The following is a 20,180-nucleotide window of genomic DNA, read 5'->3' as shown; positions in this document are numbered from 1 at the left end:
TGCTGTTTCACCTTCCGTTTAATTAGACAACACCTGTCAATTAAAATAACGTAGAATAGAGCTGTGTAATTAAAAGTTTCTGCTTGCACTGAATTTTAAAGAAAGTCATCGAATTATTTGTCCAAATTGTTACTTCATCTGGAAGGGCTTGTTTCCCGTATAGAAGCCTTTATCCATTAAATGATTTGATGATTTGATTCAGCAGATAATTACTGTCTTCTTAAAGCTGTCACAGAACTGTGCTCCGGGATCTAAGAATTCCATTAAAAATAAATAAGCACAGACCCTCTCCTGAATTGATGCTGCATCAAAGGAATGCACAGGTATTGTGATATCATCATTAAATCCTTCTGAATTCTAGAGACGAGTTGAATGCTCTAATTGACTCTTATTTACAGTAGATATCATAATAATGTGTTTCTTTAGCTGAGCATCACAAGATGTATCTGTTCCCGACTGAACATCCGTTAATTGTGTTGTTCAACACAGGTAACGTGAGACTCTCTCACTGCTAAACAGAAAGGTCTTTTTTTTCTTCTCCAGTCCGTCTCCAGCCTCTGCTTCCTGCCTATCCCTGGAATAAGGATTAGCAAATGCTCAGCCATGCACTGGTCAGATCACTTCATCAACCTACTGAAAACTCATCCTATCAATGTATATAAATATATATAATATCTGCATATGCAGTATATATGTATTTTTTCAGTCTCAGACCTGACTGAAGGCTATAGAAAGCTTATCTCATACACAGTGAGTTGAACAGTTGCTGGTGCTGTTGCAAGAAATTCTATAATGCTAATTCTCTTTTACAGAATAAGTGCAAGACAAATCTGCCTATTTGAAAAGCATAGGATCTTAAGGCCTTTCTCTTGAATCTTCTGTAATATTTTTAGTAATAGAGTTTTGAAAAGACCCACTCCAGTTTGCGCCAAAACGATGCAAGAAAGTTAGTATTTACTAATAAATAATATTTACCAAAATATGCTAAAACTTACTGGTTGATGTTTTCAGTTATAGCATAAGAAAATGAAGCCATCAAGGTGTTTTTTAGCACTTAAGGACCATCTAGACAGTGCTCTTTGTCATATGATTTAATTTTATGTAGTCCTGTGAGGAGCAAGGATTGGACTCAATGGTCCTTATAAGTCCCTTCCAACTTAAGATATTTAATGATTCTATGATTTAATGGTTCTTAGAACTGTATTTATGAGGAAAATATTTCAATATGTAAATACCCAATATATTAATGTTGCTAGCATTTTCATATACGTATTTTACAGAATTATATTATATTCTTCTCAGACATTCCCGGCAATACTCACTAAAGCAAAAATAGCAAAAATACCTCGAGAGATAAATAACAGCATTGTCATAGTCATCTCTTTTTGAACCAGTATCAACAAAGACAGCAATCTGGAATTAGTCATACCTCTAAGTTTGTGTGTGCGTGGTAGAAATAACAGTTTATGGAACAGGCTCAAGACTTCAATGATGCACTTAGAAATAATAAATCCTCTAAAGCAAAAAACGGATAAATTCCAAATGACCAATAAAAGGTTATATTTTTCCTGATGGGTATCACACTTGATTCTTATTTTAGAGAAATGTAGAATTGTTTAGGTTGGAAAAGACCTTGAAGATCATCATGTCCAACTGTAAACCTAACGCTGCCGAGTTCACCACTAAACGTTGTCCCTCTGTGCCACATCTGCCTGCCTTTTAAATACCTCCAGGGATGGTGACTCAACCACTTCCCTGGACAGCCTATTCCAAAGCTTGACAACCTTTTCAATGAAGTAATAATTCCTAATTTCCAAGCTAAACCTCCCCTGGCACAGCCATCCAGTCAGATTTTACCCAGCAAAGAGTACACCTGTCCAAGCCATGAGCAGCCAGTTTTTCCAGGAGAATGCTGTGGAGGTAATGTCAAAGGCTTTAGTAGAGTCTCAGCAGACAACATCCACAGTCTTTCCGTCATCCACTAAGTGGGTCCCCTTGTCTTAGGAGATGCGCTTGTTCAAGCAGGACCTGCCTTTCCTAAACCCGTGCTGACTTGGCTTGATCACCTGGTTATCTTGTACATGTTGCAGGCTGGCATTGAAGATGATCTGCCCCAGAACCTTCTCCAGCACCAAAGTCAGACTGACAGTCCTGTAGATCCTGAGATCCTCCTTCTATCACTTCTCGTAGGCGGGCATCACATTTGCTAACCTTTTATTTCCTTTTAGATTGCTTTCCCTTTCAGCCTTCATGAAAATGACAATTAATTAAATTTGGAATTCAGATCAATGACAATAGATTCATTGAAACTTAAGTGTACAAGGGTGTATCTCACCGGTCTCTTGAAACCCTCAGGCATGGGGTTTAGCAAATAACTGCAAAATAAAGGAGTTTTGTTAGAAAATCAAACTCTAATAGAACACAAAAATGTCTTTTGTGAAATCATTTGTACCGGTTACATTTAAAGTTGAAAGCTCAGATATTCATACCAAGTTCTCCTGTCCTCTCTTTGTTTCTGAATGCTGGTGACAACAGCAAGGCATTATTGTAGCAAAGAAAAAAAGTACCTTGTTCAAGAGAAGACATTGTTAATGCTAATTAGTTTAGTCTCCTAAGAATAAACTGTACCAATTATTGTTGCCTCTTTGCTTAATTGTGGCATAAGAGTGTTTGCAATATATAGCTGCTTCAGTTATCGTCCTTCAACAACATCCACTAGGAAGGTTTTGCAAGGCTTGCCTTTCTGCCAGCCAGAGATTATTTGTAATATGAGATGAAAAGTATATTTTAAAGTAAGCTTAAGCGTGCTGAGTAATATGACCTTGGGTATTACTGACTCCAAAAGTGAATTAACCCACCTTCAACCTGTTTGAAGTCCATGTTTAACGAAAGAGTTCTGTCACCCTAAAATATCACTGTAACTGCTTTCAAGGTGTGGCCCTAATTGCAAAGTAAAATAATAGGAAGATTCAGAAACACTTCTTTCTGGGTTTATGACATTTTTCTCGTAGAGATTTAAAATAAATGAGAGTTTAAAAGAAATAATAAAATAACCAAGTTTCCAAGCGCTGTGAGTCATATGACACAGAAAGAAGAGAAATTGCCAAGGCCAGCCAGCTGTGATCTTTTGCCTTCATTCCTATGTTCTTAGTGGAAATTTAATTATAGAGACAAGTCTGATTAGGTCTCTCCCTTAGCGAAGGACTTTTTGGACTCATTCTACTTGTGGGAAGACTTGTTGGTTGCCCCATAGTGACTTGTCAGTTGGTTGTTTAAAAAAGCAACAAAGCACTTGCCTGCGTTGTCCTTCATAGGTCAGTGATTGCTAAGAGGATACAGAATGAGTGCGTCCTCCAGGTCAACTGGACACAGCGGTCCCAGGTGGGTAGTGATTATGTGTCATTACAACCTGATTCTTGTTCAGTGTTCTGTTAAAAACGAGCTTTTTGTGTTCAGTCCATGTCTTCATGGACAGGTTTGTTAAAAACAAGTTGGCATTAATTGCCGATATTGTTGGCGGCCTCAGCAGAAAGCCAAAGGTTTGAAATGAACTGGTGGATAAAACCTGTGATTGCATGGATGATATAAACAGCCAAATTTTTTCTTAGTGCTTTGGGGAAACAGTGTGGAGAGATTTCAGCATGAGCAGCAGCCTCTGTTTAGTAGATGGAAGGCTTGAAGGTCAGCCAGCTCATTACAGTGGGTCAGACCAAAGGACCACCTAGCCAAATAGCCTGTCGCCAGCAGATGCCCTCAAGGGAATACAAGAACTGAGGAAATATGTAGAATTATTTATAGAGTATATTTCCTGCACCTCCAATGATTTCTGGCATAGAGGCTTCCTGAGCCAGAGCTTGTTATATAAATACTTTTTTATTTTTATCCTCCTATATTTTACCTCAAATCAATACCTTTGCTTCTTATATGAAAAGGGCAAGTGAACCACTGTTTCCTAACCCCTTTCTCTGTTAGTAATGTCTTGACATACCTTTATCATACAATTTCCTCACCTGCTTCTTTTGCAGTCTAATGACACTTTGTTGAACTACATCATTATTAGCTTCGTAACCATTCCATACCTTTAACATCTGCCTTTTCTACAGCATTGGGATCTTATTTTTGAGTATGAATTGCCTGTAGATATCCCGTAGTATCACGGGGAGAATTAATATTGTCTTTCCTCCTGTGCATTACTATATATTTATCTTCTATATTTTCAGCAGTCCTTTTACCTCTTGGTCGTTTGGTATTTTGAGGTGCTTCTGCAGCTGTTTGCAGTCTGGTTTTCATTTTGTCATTCTTTGTTACTTGTGTGTAGTAATCTTGGTCAGTCTGGTGTTCACCATCTCGTCCAAGTCATTAATCACTGTGCTGAACAGCATCTACATAACTGTGAGAGTCTGCTGACAATGCCTCTCCAGGATGAAAACTACTTAACTGCTGTGTTCTGCTTGCTATATTTTAGCTAATTATTAATTTGTGTGAGGATTTTGCCTTATTTTACGGCTGATTATTTAAGAACCTTTTGTGAGGGACAAATGGGTTGTGGAAATCCAAGTATGCCTTGGCAACTGGTTCTCTCATAAAGAGAGATTTGTGAGGTGTGACCTGTGCTTGCAAAAGTTGTATTGACTTGTTTCTTCCTCAGTTTGTTATTTTTATCCATGCTTTTAGAAGGGGATACATCAAAGGTTCTATCTCGCATTAAAGTGTTAATAGATTATTGGACAATCTGAACAAAATGAACTGCTGATCCTATGATAGTTTTTCATTTTTATGCGATGGTCTTAAGGCCATATGTATGCCCTCTTTTGTCCTTAAGAAGATAGAAAGGGGTCAGTCTAACTTTCTGATCTATCATAAACTGGTCAGTAGAAAATAGCTTAGTAAGAAATAGATATTTGAAACTCTGACCGGTTTGACCTCTTTGTATCCTTCCCTGTTCTTGGGCGTCAATGGACTGTGCAGTAGGGTTCTGCAGGAATAAATAGTTCAGAACACGGGGGAGAGGTAGAGATGGAAGTGAGTGGAATCACTCATTTAGTGTTTTTTTTTATATAGCAAAACTTTTGAATTTTCTGGAAAAGCCACATTTTTGTTAGGAGTTTACATCACTTGTAACAATTCAGCGTTTTGGTAGGATATTTCTATATATAGAATTCTATATATAGAATATTTCTATGTTGCAGTGTCATAACTTTGAGGTTAGTAGATTTTGACCAAGTTATTTTGGCCATTTTTCGCCTTCAATTCATGAATGTAATGAATAGTTAGGGTGTGGATTTTCTGAGATTCTGATTTTTGTGTACATTAAGATGTGTTTTCTTTACACTGGTACTCGGCTAAAGAATTTGATTGAAGTGTAAGGGACCAAATGGAAACGTATTGCCAGAGTGACTCACCCATGAACTTTATGCTGCCAAATGCTCTTAAATTGCATAAAATATTACAGAATATTGCTCAACAACCTACTAAAAGATGTACAGCTGATAGTTCACAAGAAAAAGCGGTTTACATTTAAATTGTCTAGATGTTTTCTGTATCTTGAGAACTGAGAGGATGGGAACAATAGGTGAAAGTGCTTCAGGAGTTTTTACGTCCCTTTATTTTCTTATTCTTGGAATTCAATTCATTGATCATATTCAAACATTTATGTTTGGCTGTAATAAGCTACCTTCTGCTTTATTCTTAGACATTTCAGTCTCCAGGCAGGCGCTTTAGATTATGTTGATCATTTTCAATTTAAGATTGCATGTGGTTCGTTCAGTTATTTTAATCTGTATAGACATCTAAAATAAGCATCAAATTCTTCACTATGACGTTTATTGCATTTATACTATGCTTCGGAGACACCTTAGTCTTTTGTGCCTAATTCTGTGAAGTGGAATTAGTTTATGGGCTTGATTATGAAATATGCACAGTGCAACAACACCGTGAGACTTCAATCAAATGAAAGCTGGATTATTCTAGGGGTTGCAAGTATTCTAGATAAAATTCCTTTCCTCAAAGACATTGGAGTCTAAAATATTCTTTAGTGTTACCAACTCTGGCAATTTCATTACGAATGTTTCATTTCCTAGAAAAGTCATCCTCAATCACCAACTCTCAGTCACCCTGTTAGAATGTGAAACTCTGACTGTAAGGAAGAACATTAGTGGGGAGAAATACTAACCCTAAATCCTTATGAGCAAGAAAAAGGAAGAGAACTTGAACAATTCCCAGAATGCTCTTTATTTTGAGTATGTTTTATGGCATTTGAACACTTGAGCATAACAGATCTGAAGTTGGGTCATTCAGTGGTTTATTTGCTTTTTTAAGTATTACTCGGTGCATATTTACAGCTCATATGAAGACAAATGACTTTCCACTCCCTTCTTTACTGCAAAGTAAAATAATTTTGGTTCATAGACAGCACAAATGCCTAACTTTGACCTAAATACCTGTAACTGTGAATCCTTCTCAGCTGCCTCTCTGTAAATAGTATTGTTCTTTATAAAAGAGTGAAATGCCCAACTATCCTGATAATGCAGAGTTATAAGTACCAATAAGTTTAGGTTTTTTTCAATTTATCATTTCTATACATTCTATAAGAAACTCCTAGCTCATTCTATTTTGTATTTAATAAATATTTTTAAGCTCATAATCATGCTCCTAAATCATTGGTACGTTGAGCAGTGGTTTTCAGCATTTTTCTAATCTGTTGACAATGTAATTGTTTTTTACCTGTCAACCAAGTTTTGAAATCATTTGGAAGTAAGACTGCTGTGTTTTATGACAATTTCAGCATAGTTCTGTCCTTTCAGTCATTGGCACAATGATATAAGCCTCTGGATATTTTATTCCTATTTTACTAGGAACACACTCTGTATTCTGTCAGGATATATTGATTAAGATGTGTATCTCTATACAGTTTTGTCAACATATTAATTCTCTGACAACTTGTAAAATTTCATGGGTGTTTTCTTTTATCATCCTTCATTATTGGTGCCTTCATGTACTATTTAGTTGTAATATATAAGAAGCTACATATATGAACAGCCTAAACAGTCTATATATAAGCTCTAGGTTGCAGTTGACTAAATGCTTTTATCAATAGCTATATATCCAGGCTAACTCCCCTAACCTAATTTGCATTTGCACACATTATCCATACAAAAGAGGTTATCCTCTTTTGTATGCTGTAGTTACATGAAATTAGTAGATTGTAGCACTATTCTGAGATCTGGATATCCCTTCCTGCTAGGACAGAATCGACAATCTGACCTTTCTAGTAGAAACATTGGAAGAAAACTTCAAAAATGGAATTTCAAAATCTTTCAGTTCATATATGGACAGTGACAATCAGAATTCAGTATTTTAAATCTACTATTAAGTAACATTATGGATAAAAGTTTCAAGGCACGAGTAAGAAACCAGCATTCTCTAATGTAGTTTTTACATCATAATGTTATTTGTATCTTTTTCTCTGATAATTCTTTGAGATATGAGAGTTGCACAGACCAAATTAATTTAAGCCAAAAATTTATTTTATGTTACATTTAGAGCAAATTTAGGACACTTATGACTAAAAAATATTTCCTTTTTAGTGTCACTTGTAAATATTAACAAAAATGTAAGTAACTTTAGTGTTAAGGTAACACTGAAATTAAGTCACAAGCGTAATATCAAGATAACTAGCATGACTTTCAACATAAATGCTTCTTGTTATTTCTCTACTAGATCCTGAATTTTTTGAGGAGTTTTATTGCTACGATTATTCACTCCTGAGTCCAGCAGAGCCAGAGATACATGTTCATGCTTTTGTCACTGTATTGTCTGATAAACTGCACTTACTGATTCTCATTTATTCTGTACAGGCTCCATCATCACCTTCTTCACCCATAGTTAATGAACCAAAATACGAGAAGCGCTGGCTAGACGCCTTATCAGTTCCTCTCTCAATGGCACGAATCTCGAGGTACAAAGCTGGAACAGATAAATTAAGGTTTGTAATGTAAAAGGGGAAGCACTGGGTTAGCCAGCCTTACCTAATATTTTGCTGCGGAGTGTGTAAGAATTCTTTGAGTGGAAATATGAAAGTCTTCTTATTCAAAACTACTCACTGTATCTTCTCTTGAGATTAGTGGCATGCATGGTGATTACAAAAGATAAAGTAAAAACAGACAATAAATATAACTTCTACAAATATTTTTCTATAATGTATTGTATCTTGAGAATCCAGGTAGCACCAGCAGCTAGCACAGAGGTTAAGCTTGGCTTTACTTGAATTAATTTTTGAGGTACATCTAATTCCATATCTCTAATAGAATACTTCTGTATTTCCAAATTCTAATACCATTAATTAACTCTCCTTTTTCTTTACAAATGGTAACACTGTGCGCGATCGTCATGACTATGCTGTGTATCATTGCTATAGAGAAACTCATATTAACAAGAGATTTTGGCAAAGTACATGGTAGAAAATAGTTTTGATCATCAAATCTTTTTGCATCTCCAAGACCTGAGTAATGATTCATAAAGTAGCTGCTGAATAGGATGTCAGAGGTGATCATCCTGGACTTCAGGGTATGATGAAAATTAAAGTTAAGTTTAAGAAAGGTTCAATAAATAATGTGCTTCAGACCAGTTTAACACATCGCAGCATGCACCTTTTTTTCTGTAATTGTAGTTGTATCCCAGGAAATCCAGTCCTCCATAGGTATGAGAATGGGAGTTTGTTCATTGTTGTTATTTCTCATTTTCTTTATGGGTTGTCCTTTATTTATTTCGTTCTAGTTGAAAATTGCCTACTCTATTCCTTATTAATGAGGGAATCAGAATCTCTACTGAAGCACCAACTATACAGGTTGCGTTCTACCAGGAGATATCAGAAGTTCATGTCTACGCCTTCCTTGAGCTATGACAGCTTTGTTACTTGTTGCCTGAAAATGACCTGAAAAACATTTTTCTATACATACTATTTTTAACTTATGTCAATTTATTTTCTAAATCAGTTGGCAGCTCCTCTCCTAGACTTTGTTTTATAACATAACAGATGAATAATAATAAATTGTCCAGAAAAGTTCTTCCACAGTCTTTGTCTGAACCCCTACTCACATTTTATTTAGTCTCTCATCACTTCCTCCTCCGCTTTCATCCTTCCCACTTCAACGGGCCAGTTGTGTGGTCCAACCTGTCTCAGACTTTCACAGGCTTAGAAGTTCTCCTATGAATTAAATGAACTAATCCCTGTGTGCACATTTAGACATCAACTCCTCATCAACTTATCATCAGCATTCTTAAATTTAAAGGATGAGTGGAAGATGGACCATTTAAACTTCTGAGTTCAATTGTCACTCTGATAGTGTGAAGCAGTTTCACTCCTGTGCACTCTATGCAATAGATAGAGCACTCCAAGAGTTTCCAGTTCCCAAATCAGTAGCATCTGCATTTTGAGAATTCTTTGAAATAAAACAGCTTCTGATATTTCACTGGGTCTGACTGAGATGGAATTAGTTTTCTTTGCAGCATCTCATAAGGTGTTGTGTTTGGTTTGCGACTGAAATAGTGTTAAAGTCATACCGGTGTTTTCGTTGTTGCTGAGCAGTGCTTACAGAACATCAAGGCTTTCTCTTTTTTCCTGCTCTGCTCCTACTCAACCAGTGGGCCAGAGTGGACAAGAGGGTGGGAGAGGACACAACTTGGGCAGCTGGCCCAAATTGACTAAAGGGATATTCCATGCCAGGTAACATCACACTCATCAATAAACCTGAGAGTAGTGGACTGGGGGAATCTAGCCGTCACTTGGAGACAGGCTGGGCATTGTTCTGCTTCTAGGAGATGGCTAGTGATTACCTTTGCATCACACTTTGGTTGTGAGTTGGTTTGTTATTTTTGTTTCCTCTTCCCTTTGCTTATGAAACTATCTTTATTGCAACCCATAAGTTTTCTTCCTGTTCTCTCTGCTGTCCTGATGGAGAGGAGTGGGGGAGTGGCAATGTGTATGCTTAGCTGCTGGCCCAGCATCAACCCGTCACAGATATGTCTTTTCTTGTAAGGACAGAGGAGCTTAGAATCTTCAGTTTCAGCCTTGAAAAGACATATTCTCTTGTGATGCACATCTTGGTTTCATATATATTTAACATACACAACTCTCCATTATTACTGGATTTTTTTTCCTTCTTGTTGTAAACTCTCTAAGGATGATAAAATCATTCCAGAAAGCCTATCACCACCCCATGATACATTAGTTCTTATAAATGCTCCTTGTTTGTTTTGGTAAACCAACAAGAATATCTCTGTGAGCATTAAAGGAATACCAGCTTGAGATTAACTGTGGATGAAGTGCCTCCCATGTCCTTAATAGAGATGTTTATTTTCACCTGAGGGATACCAGATTGCTTTTCTATTATTCTCTCCTGCTCTGATATACACATACATATTCTTGCTGTAATCCCACTTGTATCCTTCCTTTTGCATCCCTACGCCTGTATATGCATATATCCCAACATTTTTCTTCAGTAATTGCTCTCTACAATCAATTGTCTGCTTTGCATTAAGTACCACCTACAAGCAATTACAGGTATAAACGGTAGCATCAGTCTAGATAACAATCCTCATTTCAACCGTATCTACACATCTCTACTTACTTTCAAATTTCAGCCATCAGTCTAAATGCATTTGAATGAGTCCATAACGATTCCCCTGAATGCATTATGGATCCTGCTGACTATTTTGCTAATTTTGCTGTTCTCAATATTTACTTGGAGCCTGTTGGCATACGTTGGTAGACGGCGTGCTTGCATTTTCAGTATTAAGTGTGCCTGTGAGTCTGTATGTCATCCTTGTAACTTCTTGTCTCTCTCGCGTTCTTTGTTATAACTTTATTTTGTTGCAATTCATCATATGCCTTCTCTTCAGGTGGATGGACTGTGTGAAAGGCATTTTCCCCTACTCACTACCTGAATTAAACTCAGAGATATCTCTATCATTCTTTCATTGAAATTATCTATATCCCTTTGGCTTCTGACATTCCCTTATAACTATGCAAGTTCTTATGGCTTGGGAAAGGATAGTAAAGCCTGTATGATTATTTTGCTGTCTATCCACTTCTGGGTAATGCACACTGCTTTCTTCATCCTTCTGTTACTAAAAACAATCACAGGCTGATCATTTTAATACACAGTATTGTATATTCTATAGATATAGTTGTATATTCTATAGATATAGTTGTATATTCTATAAATACAACCTGTGAGTCCAACTACTCGTGCTGTTCTGATGTGGCAAGCTGCTGTCATCGCTGCTGTCTGGATGTCCCTTCTGATCTCATTCACTCTTCTTCTCCATCGTATTCAAGAGTCTTTAATATTTTTTAGCATTCTTTTTTCTGGTGGTGTAAATAAGCTCCAACTTTCAGATAACCTTAGGAAGGACAAGAAAATTGTGTCGTAAGGTTGAGCAGAGTCAAACATGTTACTGAAGGACATTGTTTTGTTAAGTTTATGTTAAAAAATAGACAATGTAGGACATGTCAGAATCTTGCTCAATATTTTTAACCATTTTTCAGTTGGAAATGTCAATGGCTAGAGTTTGTATGCTTTCTATCAAATCAGTCTAATCTAATCACTTAGGCTATATACATCATTAGTGGATAAATTATGCACTTTAAATTCCTCAGTATTTGACTTTTCCAGTAATTTTAGCAAGGAAAGGCATGCTTTTAGCTCTTGTGTGATGTCATGTCCAGGAACATCCCTATCTGATTGTTATTCTTTTTCATTACAAAAGAAGGGACTTACCTTTGACTTATCATTTCATTTAACTTTTCTTTTTTTTTTTCCCCTGGAATTCTTAACACTGCTGACTAAAGAACACAAGAGGATGCTTTTCATATATTGTAGATTTTGTCAGCACTATAATTATTAACAGAATCAAGATAGAATAGGCTAGATTTTTTTTTTCCTCCCCTGTACCCGAAGAGGAACGAATGAAAATCCCCAAGAATATTTCAAAGGAAAGGTGAGAAGCATAGTAGATGTCCTTCATCTTCTCTATGCAGGATCTTTACGGTCATATCTTCAGAAGGGATGAACACAGAAGAGAAACATACTATTAACTGCCAAAACCACCACTATATATAAGTGTATTTCACATTGTGCACATATTTGAGGCTATCTAAATATTTCTATGCGGCATGTTGATTCGTCTCTCTGATTGGTTATAAGTTCAACAACTTTTTTTATTCACTTGCCTTTATAATATGGCACCGCAGATATCGTTCTACACATCTTACCGTTCATCAGTGTCATTTTTCTTTGTAAGAGGTCAGGCAATATATACAGTGAGAACTCTTCCTGTGAATACTCTTAATTGCTAGCTGTAACGGAAACATTTTTTGACTGTTAACTTAAGGACAGAGTTGGTCACTATGTGTGATGTATGTTTAGCGGAGAAATAATAAGATCAGTTAATCTTTCTCAGAGAAAGGTATTTGTACTTCATGACATAGTTAGGGGTGGTTTTAGGATACAAAAGTAAAGGTAAGTAGTCTTACAGAAGATGCAGAGTGTAGTTCATTCATTTATAATCTTTTATTGTTCTTATGGAATGTCTAAATCCTTATGTGGGAAAAGTTGTAGGCACGTATTTTCAGTCCTTACAGCAGATATTGACCGTAATATACAGTCATTTTTATTTTGCTTTATTAACTCGAGCTTTAAGAATGGTAGCTCTAACCTCTTGAACATTAGGAGTTTAGAGACTGAAAAAAATTCACCAAGTTATTTGGAAGTTTAAAATTAAACTGAAGTAATGAGTGGACTGAAAGTAATTCAGGCCCAGTAGCTATGAGCCCATGTAGCTATGATCGCAATTACAAAACAACTTAATTAGACTGAGGTATTACTTTCTCGGTATTCTGGCCATTGCAATCACATTGTGTGACTTTTTTTTTTTAATGGGTTTTTTTGGGGTTTTGTTTTTGCTTGGTTGATGTTTTCTTTTTAAATTGGCTTACTGGTTTCTTAGCAGGATCTTTCTGAACGATTCTATTTTCCATTCTAACATTTCTGTGAGTTAACGAAATGCCTTTAACTAGATAAATAAATGGGAAAGTAAGAAATGCTATAAACTGTTTTGAGAGAAGTATAGGAATTAAACATAATCTCTGAATTACAGAAACTGAGTACTTGCTTACAGTTTTCAGTAACAATTATGTTGAACACAAGGGTAAGAAGAACAAGTGTGTACCTGAACAATATCACAATCAAACTGATTTGCAGCAATAAGGTGGGAGACAGTGGTATAAAGATTAACATCTAGTAAATGGTAATATGAAAAGGAAAGTATAGGTTTGGAGAGGTATAATTAATAAGGTGCCTTAAGGGCTATTTGTCTTTCGATGCAGAAGATAGTACACTAATTAAAATCATTGGTGACAGAGGATCAACTTTGTCAGTGCAGAAGAGAAGCAGTATGTTATGGAAGGATAGACCTATTGGAAATGGAATGCAACACAAAAGGAAAAAGTGGGGGGGATGACATTAAGGATTGTTACTATAATATTTAAAAAAATAAAGTAGTGTGGACAGCAAGGGAGGGGATTCTTCTCATGAGACTCAACCTGGAGTACTTTGTCCAGTTCTGGAAGCCTCAGAATAAGAAGGGTATGGACATGTTGTAATGTGTCCAGAGAAGGCCACAAAGATGATCGGAGGGTTGGAGCATCTCCCATACGAGGACAGGCTGAGAGAGTTGGGATTGTTCAGCCTGGAGAAGAGAAGGCTCCGAGGAGACCTTAGAGCAGCTTCCAGGACCTGAAGGGGCTACAGGAAAGCTGCGGAGGGCTTTTTACTGTAGTGTTAGGATGAGTGGGAATTGCTTTAAACTGGAGGGCGGAAGATTTAGATTACATATTAAGAAGAGATTCTTCCCAATGAGGGTGATGAGGCACTGGCACAGGTTGCCCAGAGAAGTTGTGGCTGTCCCATCCCTAGATTCATAGAATCATAGAATAGTTTGGGTTGGAAGGGATCTCAAAGCCCATCCAGTTCCACCCCCTGCCATGGGCAGGGACACCTCCCACTGGCTCAGGCTGCCCAAGGCCCATCCAACCTGGCCTGGAACCCCTCCAGGGATGGGGCAGCCACAGCTTCCCTGGGCAACCTGGGCCAGGGCCTCACCATCCTCACGGTGAAGAAATTCCTCCTTATGTCCCGTCTAAATCTGCCCCTCTCCAGTTTATACCCATTTACCTGTAGCATTTTAGGATTTGGCAACTGATATTTGCTTCGACACTTAAAAGATTTTTTACTTTTTTTTTTTTTCCCATTCTGCGTGAAATTGGAAAGTGGTATTCATTTTCAATATCTTTTAGACCTGACAGCCTTGTAACATAATTGATATAGTTTAGTGTGGGAAATGTTTTGTGATTTCTAACATGCATATTGGTATTTGGACTACTGTTATAAAGTACTAAAACGAGCCTGTATGGGAGTCCATTCTATAACATTTGTTCTGATTCCATTGATCTTTGGAAAACTCTGGAAAGCATTTTATTATGTCATTAGGACTACGAGGCACAGGACAATTTATTGGTTTTCTCTGCGTTGTGCAGGTGATATGTAGAAAGAATAAGCCACGAAGCCTGTGGATTTTAAAGAAAAAAAATGTATTATGTCCAGCTTTTTAAAGACTTCCTGAAGTCTGCTATGGGTGATTTCCTTTAAAAGCGTGATTAAAATAAATGTTTCTAGTACATTTGTCACAATTCTGCTCGAGCAGCGAGACATTCTGGAAATCACTTGTAAGATATCAGGTAAATGCAGACTGCAGAATGAGATTTGCTCAATGGGTTATAAACAGAAAGAAACACGAGAAGTGAGCAGACATTCCGCACATCTCACCACAATAAGGGACTGGCTTACCCTTGACTACAATAAGCTGCTAAATCGGAGAAAAATCAAGGCATAGGCAGGAAAAAGAAGGTAGACGGGAGCTATGCTGCACAGAATAAAAAATCAGTACTGAATATTGATTCTTAGAGACTGGGACCACTTTAGAACCTGTTTGTTATGTGAAAAGTGATGTGAAATGTTGTGGCAGGAATTATGCAATATACTTGCAGAACAAAGGTGTATCAAAAATTAGCGACAGGAAAACTAAGGAACCTGCTGTTTCTTTGCATTCTAGGGCAACATTTTCACATGCTTAAATACATCCTTTTAATTGTGTTCAGTAGCATGAAACTATAGGAGAGTGAGGCAGTTTGTTTCTTGAGTCTTCATCCTCGTGGTATTTAGCTTTTAAAATCTTTACTGCAGCTACGTGCACAGGTAAAAAAAAAATGAAGCACTTTCATTCTTTTCAGAATGCTGGTACTCGGGAATCGTTTCCACTCTCCCTCAGAGATGTTGTGTTGCTCTGGAAAACTGATGTGACACCTCTTCACTGTTGTTTGTTCTGGTAGATTTTTCTACCAGAACAGAACTGGTTTGTTCTGTCCCTTAGAAGACAGAGTGGATCACACTATGGCAAGCAGAATTAAAAAGCAACATAAACCCTGTTCCCCCCTATAGATAAACAGATTATTACACTCAGGGAATTATTCATATTAATATTACTACCGAGTTAAAAAAAAATATTACTTTTTTTGTTTGTTTCTGGAGAAACTGAGACTTATTTTGTCTTTTCTTCTATTTGCTGATAATATACTAAATTCTAATCTATCAGGGTTAGTTCAGCAAGATTCTGCCCCCAGATGTCTTCAATAAATGCTTAGGATAAATAGCCTTCGGTTTCTGCTGCAGACCTGCTTGCTCCCCACTAACTTTGACACCAAACCAAAAAAACCTCTGGAGTAAGCTGAAAAAGTTGAAAAATATGATGCTCGTTATTTAGGTATATTGCTGTTATTTTACAAAATACCTATTTGTTCAAGAAATAACTTTTTCAGAGGAAGTATTGTGGGAAAAACTTGTTTTGCATTGTTATTTTCTTATTCTTCTTTTCCTTCTTCTTCTTCTTCTTCTTCTTCTTCTGAAAAACTTGTTTTTCGTTGTTTTCTTCTTCTTCTTCTTCTTCTTCTTCTTCTTCTTCTTCTTCTTCTTCTTCTTCTTCTTCTCCTTCTCCTTCTTCTTCTCCTTCTTCTTCTTCTTCTTCTTCTCCTTCTTTTTCTTCATCATCATCATCACCATAGCTATATTGCTGTTTCTTCTGAAAGTAGGGGGGATTTAGATTTCACAGAAATCCACCCCGTTACTATGTGCAAGCCAAGCACTTGGACATCTCTTTTTCCCTAACCAGACATGTCTGAATTTCATAGCCAGTATAAATCGGATAGTTAAATCACGTGGAGAGTTGAACATCTTGAAGAGTTAATATTTTGCATATAATTTAAATGTAATGATTTGTTGTTGTGAATTGTAGGCGCTTCTCATGTCAAAAGACTTCTAGAGCTTGAACCTGAACCTGAACTGGCATTACGATGTCAGGCAGTCCAGTAATTATTATCTGAATATAAATTTTGATAGCCGTTTTTTGTGTGTCAAAAAATTCTTAGGGACACTTATGCGTTATGTTGGAGACTGAAGCCATTAACACATCAAACCTGTTGTCAAGACATCATTAAGAAAGATCCAATCTTCCTACAAGGGATACTGTGAAATACAGTTGAGTGATTTATTATTCAAAATTTTAACCTCATCCACACACTTCGTTGTGCTTAAAATGTATTTAAAAATGATATGCATCTTTATTATCCTGGTGATTCAAATAAATGGTAAATATTATACTTGCATTAGAAGTTTTTAAAAATACAGCTGAAGGGTTTTTAGCTTTAATAATAATTATTATGACAGTGTATTGAATAGGAAGATGTTTGACTTGCTAATCTATATTTTACTAAGATTTTTTTGTACTTAATGAGTGACATACTCTGAATCTGAAATGGCATTTACATGTCAACAATTTAAGGGGAACTGACATTCCGTGGGACCATTCCCAGGTTTACAATCTTTGTGCGACTGGACTTTAATGGATGAGATGAATCCCATCTGACTGTAAGCATCTAATAGTTGTTCACCTATGAAGGTAATAAATCCCTGAACTCATAGAATCATAGAATCATAGAATAGTTTAGATCAGAAGGGACTTCAAGTAGCATCTTGAGACCCCTCAAGCTCACTGTTTGTTATTAAATGGAAAGCTTATCCTTGTCAGCTCTCAGGAACGGGTGCTTACTTGTGCCTTTTTATTTTTTTCTTTTCTATGTTTTGAAGAAATGGAGAAAGATTGGTATTTAAGCCTCTAGAATTTATTTTTCTCCTGAAGTCCAGTGCTGTCTTGGTGCTTGCATTGATGATTTCACTTAAACCAAAACCAAAAGCCTCAGCATTCATTTTGTTAAGCTTTAATTTTTAGTTTGAATATTTGTTTTTACTTGTAGCCTTATTTACGCCCTGCTTCTCAGACCACATGTAATAATATATTATGGGCTCTGTAGAGGGAAGCCATTATAACTGAAAACAAGAAATAATCATAGTAAAGTTGGGTACAATTGAGAGTAAAATCACTGTTTTATTAGCACAGACTTTGTAATGAGCCTCTGTAAACTCTGAAAACCTCTGGCCCTTTCTCTTCCCATTTAATTTAGAAGCATTCTCCAGTGGGAGGTGTCCCTGCCCATGGCAGGGGGGTTGGAACTGAATGATCTTTAAGGTCCATTCCAACCCAAATCATTCTATGATTCTATGAGTCTGGTGAAACTAGCTTTCTGCCTGAATCAGAAAATGGGGATAGTGGCGCCCCAAAGATCTCAGTCCCCTGTACGAGGCAGAGTGACCCCTCCAACACATCAGAAACCTTGAAGGAGACAGAGCTCCTGGGGAAGTACGTCCTGGTGTCTGTCTGCAGGCGCAGGGAACAGGTCTGCAGGAAAGGGCTTGGAGATCTTGGTGGGCACCACACTGTATTTGAATTAGTTGTATGCATTTGCAGTGGTGAAGGATGGACACATACGGGGCTGTGTTAGTAATAACGTAGTAAGCAAGTCAAGGGAAGTGTCTATGTCCAGATGAAGGTGCATGACAACTTTGCTTAGGGACATGGTTTTTGCTTAGGGACATGGTTTAGGGAGTGTTAGGAATGGTTGGACTCGATGATCCAATGGGTCCTTTCCAACCTTGTGATTCTGTGTGATTCTGTGTGACAAGTCATGTCTCTCAGAGGTCCATACTGGGACCAGTGCTGTTTAATGTCTTCGTCAATGATATAGACAGCCAGACTGAGTGCACCCGCAGCAACTCTGCAGGTGACACCAAGCTGAGTGGTGCAGTTGGAACACTGGAAGGACAGGATGTGGAGTGCCCTGAAGTGCGCCTGTGTGAACATCATGAGGTTCAACAAGGTCAAGTACAAGGTCCTACAACATGGGCGGGGGCAATCCATGGTTTCACTACAGGATGGGGAACTATGTGATTGAGAGCAGCCCTGCAGAGAAGGACTTGGGGGTGCTGGTTGTTGAGAAGCTCGACATGAGCCAGCAATGTGCACTCGCAGCCCAGAAGGCCAACCATGTCCTGGGCTGCATCAAAGAAAGCATGGCCAGCAGGGCGAGGGAGGGGATATCTCCCCTCTACTCCATTCTTGTGAGACCCCACCTGGAGTCCTGTGTCCACTCCTGGAATCCTCAACATAAGAAGGAGATGGAACTGTTGGAACCGGTCCAGAGGAGGGCTGCAGCACCTCCATATGAGGACAGGCTGAGAGAGTGGGGCTTGTTCAGCCTGGAGAAGAGAAGGCTCTGAGGAGACCTTTTAGTGGCCTTCCAATACCTGAAGGGGCTGCAGGAAAGCTGGGGAAGAACTTTTTACAAAGGCTTGTGGTGATAGGAGAAGGGGGAATGGCTTCAAGTTGGAAGAGGGAAGATTTAGATTAGGCATTAGGAAGAAATTCTTCACCATGGGGGTGGTGAGGCCCTGGCCCAGGTTGCCCAGGGAAGCTGTGGCTGCCCCATCCCTGGAGGTGTTCCAGGCCAGGTTGGATGGGCCTTGGGCAGCCTGAGCCAGTGGGAGGTGTCCCTGCCCATGGTAGGGAGGTTAGAACTGGATGATCTTTATGGTCCGTTCCAAGCCAAACCGTTCCATGATTCTATTCTCTTCTACTTTGTATTCCTGAGGCCACTTCTGAAATACTCGCATCTAGACTGCTGTGGCCAGTTTTGGTCTTCTTGTGGAAAATAGATTTGTATTTTAAACCAGTTAGTAAGGCGGCTGGACTAGACGTCTCGCAGGATCCCACATGCCTTATTTGATTCTATGTAAATATCCTGTCAGTGAAGCGTTCAGGTCTCCAGATGCGTTTGTTTGAGTCTTGTTGACTATCTTTTATAAACAATCACCATAATTTAATAAAGAAAACCAGGAATGTTAGTGTAATTCTGGACTGTTGCCAGCACTATGTTTCAAATGGTGAAAGGTTCGTTAATTTTTATTATAAAACTTGCTATTCTTTAATCTTTGTTTCGTGTGTTGGCTGCATTAGTTTTTCGCTGAGAAGTCGCTTGTTTTCTTTCATCGGCCACTTACATAACTTTGTGTCATTTGGATCAGGCACCCACCTTGCACACCTTTATGCATCTACTGAAGCTGTTAGTGTCTAGGCACCCTGTGGATTCAGTGGAGGGCACGTACTGTTTCTTGGCTTCATTAAATGGTCTGGATTGTTGTCTTTGTCTGGCTAAGGATTCTAGCATCTTACCTTTGATATTTGAATTTGATAGCTAAGTTAGGCATTGTGGATGTCTTCTCTTCACGGCACGAAATTGTGTTTCCGTGTTCCAACGTGTACCAATGCATAGAGGATGACAGGTCTCCAATGTCTCCATGGGATGTTGAAGAGATCATCCCGTAAGTCACTTCTTTACAGCACTGTTGAGAGGTGGTTAATTCACTCTGTTTACTTGAAGACAATAAAAGGATTTGTTTTGACCTTTTCTTACTTTCTGAAGAGTTGAAGCAGATTTACTCAAATGGAGTGACACAGAATTTTGCTGCTGTCGTCAGATTTTCGTGGTCACCATGATAATTCAATCTCGAAAGGAAAAGAAAAGAATTGTCCGGTATATATTTAGGTCTATGTTATTTTTGTGAAGGGCAAGTATAGCACTTTACAACTCTTTTAGTAGTACAGGATATCGGTTA

The 20,180-nt window shown here is 37.9% G+C and overlaps 1 protein-coding gene across 1 annotated transcript in view; it reads left to right on the top strand.

The window, feature by feature from the left end:
• SNTG2 (syntrophin gamma 2) overlaps positions 1-20,180 on the top strand; it is a 275,672-nt gene that overhangs the window by 181,751 nt on the left and 73,741 nt on the right. Inside the window, exon 9 of the mRNA XM_054062992.1 lies at positions 7,857-7,984. Within this exon, the coding sequence (XP_053918967.1) occupies positions 7,857-7,984 (128 nt within the window). The remainder of the gene's footprint in view (positions 1-7,856; positions 7,985-20,180) is intronic.

The sequence above is a fragment of the Cuculus canorus genome, chromosome 3 (genome assembly GCF_017976375.1).
Source record: "Cuculus canorus isolate bCucCan1 chromosome 3, bCucCan1.pri, whole genome shotgun sequence".
NCBI lineage: Eukaryota > Metazoa > Chordata > Aves > Cuculiformes > Cuculidae > Cuculus > Cuculus canorus.
This window is presented reverse-complemented; position numbering and strand designations above follow the sequence as displayed.